This window comes from Bison bison, unplaced genomic scaffold (genome assembly GCF_000754665.1).
Source record: "Bison bison bison isolate TAMUID 2011002044 unplaced genomic scaffold, Bison_UMD1.0 scf7180017864145, whole genome shotgun sequence".
Classification (NCBI taxonomy): Eukaryota; Metazoa; Chordata; class Mammalia; order Artiodactyla; family Bovidae; genus Bison; species Bison bison.
The window spans coordinates 9,449,020-9,459,529 of NW_011494717.1; the positions used below are offsets into that span (position 1 = coordinate 9,449,020).

The 10,510-nt window shown below is 40.9% G+C and overlaps 2 protein-coding genes across 2 annotated transcripts in view; one reads left to right on the plus strand and one right to left on the minus strand.

Moving 5' to 3' along the window:
* GPN1 (GPN-loop GTPase 1) overlaps positions 1 to 5,374 on the plus strand; it is a 23,745-nt gene extending 18,371 nt beyond the window's left edge. Inside the window, exons 13-14 of the mRNA XM_010840660.1 lie at positions 1,797 to 1,904; positions 3,768 to 5,374. Coding sequence (XP_010838962.1) covers positions 1,797 to 1,904; positions 3,768 to 3,850 — 191 coding nt within the window. The 3' untranslated portion in view covers positions 3,851 to 5,374. The remainder of the gene's footprint in view (positions 1 to 1,796; positions 1,905 to 3,767) is intronic.
* Positions 5,375 to 5,912: 538 nt separating this feature from the next.
* The window catches only part of SUPT7L (suppressor of Ty 7 (S. cerevisiae)-like), a 12,962-nt gene continuing 8,364 nt past the window's right edge, over positions 5,913 to 10,510 (minus strand). Inside the window, exons 6-7 of the mRNA XM_010840661.1 lie at positions 10,286 to 10,510; positions 5,913 to 7,533 (exon numbers count right to left, since the gene is read on the minus strand). Of these exons, the coding sequence (XP_010838963.1) occupies positions 7,271 to 7,533; positions 10,286 to 10,510 (488 nt within the window). The 3' untranslated portion in view covers positions 5,913 to 7,270. The remainder of the gene's footprint in view (positions 7,534 to 10,285) is intronic.

A 10,510-nucleotide genomic window follows, 5' to 3' on the forward strand; every position in this document is an offset into this window, starting at 1 on the left:
TTGAGATTAATTCTTTGTCAGTTGTTTCATTTGCTATTATTTTCTCCCATTCTGAAGGCTGTCTTTTCACCTTGCTTATAGTTTCCTTCATTGTGCAAAAGCTTTTATGTTTAATTAGGTCCCATTTATTTATTTTTGCTTTTATTTCCATTACTCTGGGAGGTGGGTCATAGAGGATCCTGCTGTGATTTATGTCAGATAGTGTTTTGCCTATGTTTTCCTCTAGAAGTTTTATAGTTTCTGGTCTTAACGTTTAGATCTTTAATCCATTTTGAGTTTATTTTTGTGTATGGTGTGAGAAAGTGTTCTATTTTCATTCTTTTACAAGTGGTTGACCAGTTTTCCCAGCACTTGTTAAAGAGATTGTCTTTTCTCCATTGTATATTCTTGCCTCCTTTGTCAAAGAAAATGTATCCATAGGTGTGAGGATTTATCTCTGGGCTTTCCATTTTGTTCCATTGATCTATATTTCTGTCTTTGTGCCAGTACCATACTGTCTTGATGACTGTAGCTTTTTAGTATAGTCTGAAGTCGGGCAGGATGATTCCTCCAGTTCCATTCTTCTTTCTCAAGATTGCTTTGGCTATTCGAAGCTTTTTGTATTTCCGATACAAATTGTGAAATTATTTGGTCTAGTTCTCTGAAAAATACCGTTGGTAGCTTGATAGGGATTGCATTGAATCTATAGATTGCTTTGTGTAGTATACTTATTTTCACTATATTGATTCTTCCAATCTATGAACATGGTATATTTCTCCGTCTATTTGTGTCATCTTTGATTTCTTTCATCAGTGTTTTATAGTTTTCTATATATAGGTCTTTTGTTTCTTTAGGTAGATTTATTCCTAAGTATTTTATTCTTTTCATTGCAATGGTGAATGGAATTGTTTCCTTAATTTCTCTTTCTGTTTTCTCAGTGTATAGGAATGCAAGGGATTTCTGTGTGTTAATTTAATATCCTGCAATTTTACTATATTCATTGATTAGCTCTAGTAATTTTCTGGTGGAGTGTTTAGGATTTTCTATGTAGAGGATCATGTCATCTGCAAACAGTAAGAGTTTTACTTCTTCTTTTCCAATCTGGATTCCTTTTATTTCTTTTTCTTCTCTGATTGCTGTGGCTAAAACTTCCAAAACTATCTTAAATAGTAGTGGTGAGAGTGGGCACCCTTCTCTTGTTCCTGACTTTAGGGGAAATGCTTTCAATTTTTCACCATTGAGGATAATGATCGCTGTGGGTTTATCATTCATATATGGCTTTTATTATGTTGAGGTATTCTTTCTCTGCCTGTCTTCTGGAGGGTTTTTATCATAAATTCTCCTTTTCTTGAAAAATACTCAGCTCCTCTGTCATTTCACCCTCTGTTCTCTTCAGACCCTCTCTGAACTTAAATTTCCATCAGGAAGTTTCCTGAACACTCCACACTTTTACTTTGGACTTACCAGCACACTGGGTCTGCTCACATGTCTTTAGCCTTCATAGGAAAAACCATAGCTGCTTTCAAGCTGAGAGCTAGTAAAAACAAATGACATTACTACTAAGACAAGCTTCTTGAGAGTTGAGTTTTTCCTCAACTTAAAAATGAGACTTCTTGGGTTACTGGCACTTTGTGAAATAAACTAGTGTAGAAATGTTTAATGGTATGAACAGTACATTTAGAAGAGAGAAGATACTGCATTTTATCATGATCACTTTCATCCTGCCAATTTTTAATCATAGTTACTTACTGATTCAAAATTACCCTTTTGAGGAGGCCTGTGTTCCTGATATGCTGCTGATAGTATTTTACATGCAGGCAGCTCATCTCCTGTGCTGGACCCTTCTGATTTGATCCTGACTCGGGGAACCTTGGATGAAGAGGATGAGGAAGCAGACAGTGATACTGATGATATTGACCACAGAGGTGAGAGGTGGCTGAGGTGACTCATGAAAACAGAACAACTGCTTATCCTCTCATTGTTTGCCTGGAGCTTTCTGTTATTGAGAGACTTTAACCATGCAGCCAGTAATAGGGGAGAGAGGAAATGGTAAAGGATATAGCACCAGAAAGGAGTTCCATACACTGAGAGTTCCTGGCCTTCGACAAGAATGGTTAGTACTGAGCTTGATTATGGCCTTTTCTTAGTCTTGTGTCTTCTCATCTTTAGGTCCTAACTCAATTTTGAGGAACCCAGGATTGTTTATTATAATTGTTTTAAGAATACAGGAGGCCTTAGTGAACCTAAATTAGTCAGAAGGGACTGTAACATTGAGGAGAGAATGGCTTTGGAAACCCTAAAGGGTTTTATGTGGCATAGTTTTATAGACTGTGGACAGAGTCTATTTCTTGAAACAACCCTTGTAGGTCCTTGCTGTGCTCAAGGGTAAACCTCTCTTTATTTCAGTGTGCTGGATGCTAACATGTAAATTGCCTCATTTAATACTATTTATTGAGGTATAATTTACAAATAATAAATCCCACTCCTTTAAAGTGTATAGTTCAGTTCAGTCACTCAGTTGTGTCTGACTCTTTGCAACCCCATGGACTGCAGCATGCCAGGCTTCCCTGTTCATCACCAACTGCCAGAACTTGCTTAAACTCATGTCCCTTGAGTCAGTGATGCCATCCAACCACCTCATCCTCTGTCATCCCCTTCTCCTCCTGCCTTCACTCTTTCGCAGCATCAGGGTCTTTTCCAGTGAGTCCATTCTTTGCATCAGGTGGCCGAAGTATTGGAGCTTCAGCTTCAGCATCTATCCTTCCAGTGAATATTCAGGGTTGATTTCTTTTAGGATTGACTGGTTTGATCTCCTTGCACTCCAAGGGACTCTCAAGAGTCTTCTCTAACACCACAAGTATATAGTTAGATGAATTTTAATACATATAGTCTTACAGTAATTACCATCATAAGCAAGAAACACAACACTTCCATCACCCTAAAAGTTCGCTCATGCCCATTTTTATTTAGTCCCTTCCCCTACACCAGTTTCTGGCAACCACTTATATGATTTTTGTGCCTATAATTTTGCCTTTTCCAGAATGTAATGTAAGTGGAATCACAGTATTTAACTTGGCTTTTTTCACTTAGTATAATGCTTTTTGTGATCCTTCCATGTTATTGCATGTATGAGTAATATGTTTTTTTAAATTGCTTAGTAATATTCCATTATGTGGATGTGCCTTTGTTTATCCATTCACAAGCCAATTGACATTTGGGTTGTTGCCAGGTTTAAGCTGTGGTAAATAAACTCCTATAAAGATTGGTTAATAGGTTTTTGTGTGGACACAGGTTTTCATTACTCTCAGTTAAAAATATGTAGGAGTGGGATCTCATTTTAGTTACTTTACGAGGGAAGCATCTCCCCACCTATTGGTCAAAGAAATCGTACATTTTGGGCAACATGATAAATAGAACCTGCTTCTAGGAAATACTTCCTTATTGGGAGAATTGAACATGGAGTGTCTTAGCAAGAGTACAGTTGACTCTTGACCAACTCAGGGGCTGGGGTACCTATTATCCTTGGTACAGTTTTAACAGTCCTCATATAACTAACTTATAGTTGGCCCTCCGACTCTGGTTCTGCATTTGTGGATTTCATCAACCGTGGATTATGTAATACTGTATGTACTACTGAAAAAAGTTTGTGTGTAAGGGGACTCACGCAGTTCAAGCCCATGTTGTTCAAGGTTACATGTACTATTTCTGATAGATGGGAGACAGTGGCTCTAATCCACTGGTCTAATGGGGAGAGTCTGAAAATAACTCACCTTCTTTTTTCCTTATAGTTACAGAGGAAAGCCGCGAAGAGCCAGCATTCCAGAATTTTATGCAAGAATCAATGGCACAGTACTGGAAGAAAAACAAATAGTTTCTAAATTTCAAAATTTTGGAACTCTGTGTGAAGGACTATCTTTAGCTCTGACTGGGGGCTACAATCTATAAAGGATGGTTTTGTTCAGAATAGCAGTTTGTCTTACTAGTGAAACTTCCTGACTGCGATGAAGCCAGAATAGATTATTTGGACCTGCTAATAATTCCCATTGGCCTTCCCCTCGGATTTATGCAAGGAAGCATATTCTGTTTTTTGACACTGATATCCCTTTGAGCCTAAAACTGCAAGTTGTATCATTTGAACTCACATACTTTGCTACTGATGGATGAAACAGAGAACTTAGTAGGCTGGATATCTAGCCTCTACTTCCTGAGCATTTGCCTTTGAACTTGTACCATGAGTTCCCTTCCTTTTTATCAGAAAGGGTGAGAGGAAACAGGAGCTTGTCCAGAATGACAGTGCAGTCTCCTTGGCAACCAGTCAATGTTAGTATGAAACCTGCCTCCCACTGGGGAGCTCATTATAGAACATCAGGTTCACTGAAGAAAGTGGGCAACACATAGTTAGTAAGAATTCTACTTTAGATGGTGGCTTAGATAAAGAGTTTTTAATTTTCACTCTGTTGTAAGCCTGCTTGTCATCATTTCAAGTAAGAAAATCATCACAAATAGTCACTTCAGTTCAGAAGAGAGATTTAAAGCCACATGATGTTTACTGAAGTTCTGTGTACACACCACACCTAATAATGAGCAATGAAGCCAGGCCCTGTTTGTATTGTACTTTAATGCAGTGTGTCCTTCCTTAGTGATTTACTCAAAGGGCATGGGTTTGGGTCAGGTGCACATTCCATGCATAATAGCCCTGGTAAGGGTTTGCTTCGCCTCCACATTCTTCACAGTATCTTAAAACATAGTAATATTTCTCTTAAGACATTTTATTCCTGCCTAACCTGTATTTCAGTTCAGTGGCTCTCAAAGTATGGTCTCTGGAACAGAAGCATCAGCATCATCTGGCAAGTTACCAGAAATGGGACATTCAAGACCAAAATCAGAAACTGGGGGTGGGGCGTGGGGCCTAGCAGTCTATTTTAAAAAGGCCTCCAGGGGATTCTGATGCATGCTAAGTTCAGAACAGTGCTCTAACTCAAACAGCCTATGGCATAATTCCAGATGAATTCCAGGTGAATCTCAGGTATCAATGCTCTTATGACCTTCTTTATCAGAGTACCTGAACCTTGGCCATCTAGTGCCTATTCTTCAATTTAAATCTTCTAAAAATAAAAATATTTTGCTTTACATAAAGTATTAATTTCAATACTATATAACTAATGGGAACCACTGGTCTAAGAACTTGAATTTGTTCTTTAAGAGGGAACCACTTGGACAGCAAACTTGTACATACCTGTTTTTTTCCCTAGTGCCTTTGAATACTTTTTCATTAAAGAGGAAATCATCTGGCCTAAGCTCCATAACAGCAGAGACAGTCTTACTCATCTGTATATCCCTTGCAAAGGACCCAGTACATAATGGGTACTCAATAAATGTTTGCTAAGTGAACTAATTAAATACTAAGTGGCTACTTTCTGGAAACCAACCACCAGATGTGTACTTTCATCAGTAAATAAGGGGAAGTGAAGTGAAGTGAAAGTTGCTCGGTTGTGTCCAACTCTTTGTGACCCCATGGACTACAGTCCATGGAATTCCCCAGGCCAGAATACTGGAGTGGGTAGCCTTTCCCTTCTCCAGGGGATCCTCCCAACCCAGGGATCGAACCCAGGTCTCCCGCATTGCACGCGGATTCTTTACCAGCTGAGCCACAAAGGAAGCAAATAAGGGGAAATGAAACTAAACCTGGAACAGGAAAGGTTTAAACATGCCAAGGATGTCCAATTAGCAAACTTATAAATGCTTTGGCAACAGTTTAAATCATAACCTTATTTTGTTGCTGTTGTATTCGTATTTATTCCCAATACCTGAGACATTTAAGGCACTCAGTGATATGGGCCTTGATTTCTAGTCTACTAAAAGAGTGCTCTAAATTTCACAAGACTTGTATTCTGCACCCCCAAACCAAACTTCAGCAGTACTTAACTTGCACACATTTGCTAATTACTCCTGATTATTCCAGTGCTACATCAAGTATTTAATAAATAATGATTGACACTATCAGATGCCAAGTAGGGCAGATACTGCGATGGATGAGTAACAGCAGTCAATCTGTTCAGGACATGATGTAAAGCAGAATGGTGCATATTGTTAGCCTTTTAGAGGCTGCCCATCCAGTAGAAGTACAATGTGCAGATGTAGAATTCTGGTAAAGGAATGGACCACTGTCCTCTGATGGCCAAGCAGATGCAACAAATGAAACAGGCACAAGTCTGTCTACGGACAGGTCCTGTTTGCTTCATTCACAAAGTGGAAGTGTTAGTCGCTCAGTCGTGTCCCAGCTTTTTGCAACCCCATGGACTGTAGCCCGCCAGTCTCCTCTGTCCATGGGATTTTCCAGGCAAGAATATTGGTGCAGGTTGCCCTTCCCTTCTCCAGGGGATCTTCCTGACCCAGGGATCGAACCGGGTCTCCTGCATTGCGGGCAGACTCTGATGAGCCATCAGTTAGTTTCATCATTCAAAAAGGAGAAAATGAAAAGAGCTACTGAAAAATGTACATGCTGAAAATACTGGGTTGCCCAAAAAGTTCGTTTGGGTTTTTCTATAGCATATGGAAAAGCCTGAATGAACTTTTTTGGCCAACCCAATGTTAAAAAAAAAAAAATCTGACTGGAAATAAAGAGGATTGGAATACATGGACTAAGTCTAGAGAAGGAAGAAGAAAAATATATGGTTGAGATGGGAGAGGGCTATTTGGATAAGCAAAAAGGCTGTTCACAGACTGCTGTGATTTCACAGGAGATTCTGTGGGCAGCAGAAACAGAAAAAAGACTACTGATAGATAAGCTGTGCAATGTTTAGCTATTTCCATTGGATTCCCAATGACTTGAACCAAAAATGAAGCAAGTTAAAAGAAAAAAATTGACATCTGATATCAGCATATATGTGAGTCTGTTCAAGCACAGCTGTGAAGCTTAATAACATCTTCATCTTCATAATATCCCTGCAGTGTAGGCCAGACCCAGTGTGATTCTTCTTGGTTGTGCAAGAGAAACAGCTTGAGAGAAGCTAAGTCACTTGTCACATGGTAAAGACAAGTCAGGGACACTGTTTTGGTCTCTGGATCACCATCCCGGTGTGATATCTGTGAAAGGTGGCTTGGTTGTGGAAAACAACAAAAACTAGATGCAAAAGGTAAAAGTAGACTTATTTGGTTAAATCCAGCTCCACTGATACCAGGAAAACCCATTGTGTTTTAAGAGTTCAATCATTATTTGTGGAAACAAATTAGAATCCATCAGAGTTTCTGTTGGGTCTTCTAAGTCTGAAGAGGTCTCCCTCTTTGCCTTTTATATTTTCCTCATCCTCTTTTTGCAGCGCTGGTTGAAAACAGGGGAGGAGCCCATGAGGCTGTCAGTGGAGTGGGAGCCGTAGCTGCTGTCTGAGTCATCAGGGCTTTGGGGGATTCCAGCTTCACTCATGCCTGACATTGGCTCCTCGAACACATCGCTGCCCAGCACGCCGTGCCCAGAAACGTTGCCTTCTTCACTCTCTTGAGGCTCCATTTTCACGTGGGCCAAGTTCCAAAGAGGGGAAGCATTTACCTCTGTACCTGGGAATGGAAAAGAACACAGAACTAACTAGCAGCAAGAAAGGCTGGAACAAAGCAGGTGGCATACACCACCCAGGGCTGGCTGATGGCCTTTGAGCTCAGTTTTCATTCTGATTCTCTACTTGCCTAGAGAATATATTGTTATTCTCTGCTCAAAAAGTTACCAACTCAAAATATCTTCTTTTCCACTACCTCCCCTTCCTTTACCTCACCTCATCCATCTCCATTTCCCCTAAACCAGGGAAAGTAAAGCTACGCAGGTGGAAATATTCATGGTTCAAAGGCAGGCACAACCATGGGTTCTTGGGCAAGTGTTACATTTGCCTGTCCTTTTACGCGGCTGTCTTGTTTTTCTGCCTTGTGTTTGGGTCCCTGGTTCTCTCTCACATTATGAAAAGTTAGTGATCACTACAAAATGGTGGCAGCAGTTCCCAGACTGCTGAAAAGAGACATGACCCCTATGTCTGCAAGAATTTCTTTCTGGTTCTCCTGCCTCTGTGTCTTCTAGCAATGCTGTTCTGTGGTTATTACATCTCCCATAGTGAAAGGCTCTCTGCCCAGTACTTTGAAAATGTGGCCTAATTCTGTTTAGGCCACACTGAAGGACTGGCTGTTTGCATCATTACTTCACTGATGACATAATTTATATTTCTAAAGAACTGGGACTTCCCTAGAAGTCCAGTGGTTAAGACTTCCACTGCAGGGGGCTCAGGTTTGGTCCCTGATCGGGGAACTAAAATCCCACATGCTGCATGGCACAGCCAATAAATAAATAAATAAACTGTAAAGAACTGAGCGTCTAGCATTATTTGCGGTCCTTCTGACTTAGGGATCATTGAGCCATCGGGTTCTGAAGGGAATCACAGAGTCTATCTGGAAGAAGCAGCCAGCTGCCTATAATTGAGTTGCCCTATTTTAATCCCTTTCAGGTTCAACTTGTTGGTACTACTCTGACCAAGGAACCCCAACTATTCAAACATCCTTGAGCAATTAACATTACTCCACCTGTCTGGAAGTTGCCTTAATTAACTCAGCACAAGCATCAAGAAAGACCAGAATACAGAGAACAGGAGGCCATCTGTCCACCTAGCTGGGTCGGCTGAATTAACTGTCATCAAGAGAGTAACAGCAAATTTGGAAAACTCAGCAGTAGCCACAAGACTGGAAAAGGTCAGTTTTCATTCCAATCCCAAAGAAAGGCAATGCCAAAGAATGCTCAAACTGCTGTACAATTGCAGTCATCTTACACGCTAGCAAAGTAATGCTAAAAAATCTCCAAGCCAGGCTTCAACAGTACGTGAACCATGAACTTCCAGTTGTTCAAGCTAGATTTAGAAAAGGAAGAGGAACCAGAGTTCACATTGCCAACATCTGTTGGATCACTGAAAAAACAAGAGAGTTCCAGAAAAACATCAATTTCTGCTTTATTGACTACACCAAAGCCTTTGACTGTGTGGATCACACAAACTGTGGAAAATTCTTAGACATGGGAATACCAGACTACCTGACCTGCCTCCTGAGAAATCTGTATGCAGGTCAGGAAGCAATAGTTAGAACTGGACATGGAACAACAGACTGGTTCCAAATTGGGAAAGGAGTATGTCAGGGTTGTATATTGTCACCCTGCTTATTTAACTTACATGCAGAGTATATGAGAAATGTCTGACTGTATGAAGCACAAGCTGGAATCAGGATGGCTTGGAGAAATATCAATTACCTCAGATACACAGATGACACCACCCTTATGGCAGAAAGGGAAGAAGAACAGCCTCTTGATGAAAGTGAAACAGAGTGAAAAAGTTGGCTTAAAACTCAACATTCAGAAAACTAAGATCATGGTATCTGGTCCCATCACTTTATGGCAAATAGATGGGGAAATAGGGGAAATAGTGTCAGACTTTATTTTTTTTGGGCTCCAAAATCACTGCAGATGGTGATTGCAGCCATGAAATTAAAAGACATTTACTCCTTGAAAGGAAAGTTATGACCAACCTAGATGGCATATTAAGAAGCAAAGACATTACTTTGCCAACAAAGGTCCGTCTAGTCAAAGCTATGGTTTTTCCAGTAGTCATGCAGAGATGTGAGAGTTGGACTGTGAAGAAAGCTGAGTGCCGAAGAATTGATGCTTTTGAACTGTGGTACTGGAGAAGGCTCTTGAGATTCCCTTGGACTTCAAGGAGATCCAACCAGTCCATCCTAAAAGAAATCAGTCCTGAATATTCATTGGAAGGACTGATGCTGAAACTCCAATACTTTGGCCACCTGATGTGAAGAATGGACTCACTGGAAAAGACCCTGATGCTGGGAAAGATTGAGGGCAGCAGGAAAAGGGGATGACAGAGGATGAGATGGTTGGATGGCATCACTGACTCAATGGACATGAGTCTGAGCAAGCTCTGGGAGTTGGTGACAGACAGGGAAGCCTGTTGTGCTGCAGTCCACGAGGTTGCAAAGAGGAGGACACAACTCAGCGACTGAACTGAACTGAAGAGAGTAACATTGCATGTACATCCTAACTAGGAATAATTTCAAAGAATGTCTGTAAAGCTGTGCTAGTTCCCTCTTCACTAATTAGGACGAGAATGTTTGTATCTCTAGATCAGTGACACTATGCTTCTTTTTAGACTTTCCATTCCCCTGCCCATCCCTACTTTTGCTCTTTCATCTCCAGCCTTTGAGTCTAAAATGCAAGAAGTACTGAGGCTGGCACATCTCCCAGAATCAAGATGGGTAGGTTGTCCTCTCTTACTTGAAGCCTGTGGTGAAGCCTCGACCTCCAGGTTAGATGGGAAGCGCTCGGTCTGAGTGCCGAGGACTCCCATGGGCAGCGACTGGTCTCCAGAAGCAAGGTCGGCCTCCAGTTCTTCACTGACAGGGAAGGTGATGTCGCTCACAGGTTCCTCCTTGATCTTGACAGGCTTCATGTCCTCTGTGGCCTTCTCAGGATTGACGATCCTCTCATACTCTTCAGAGA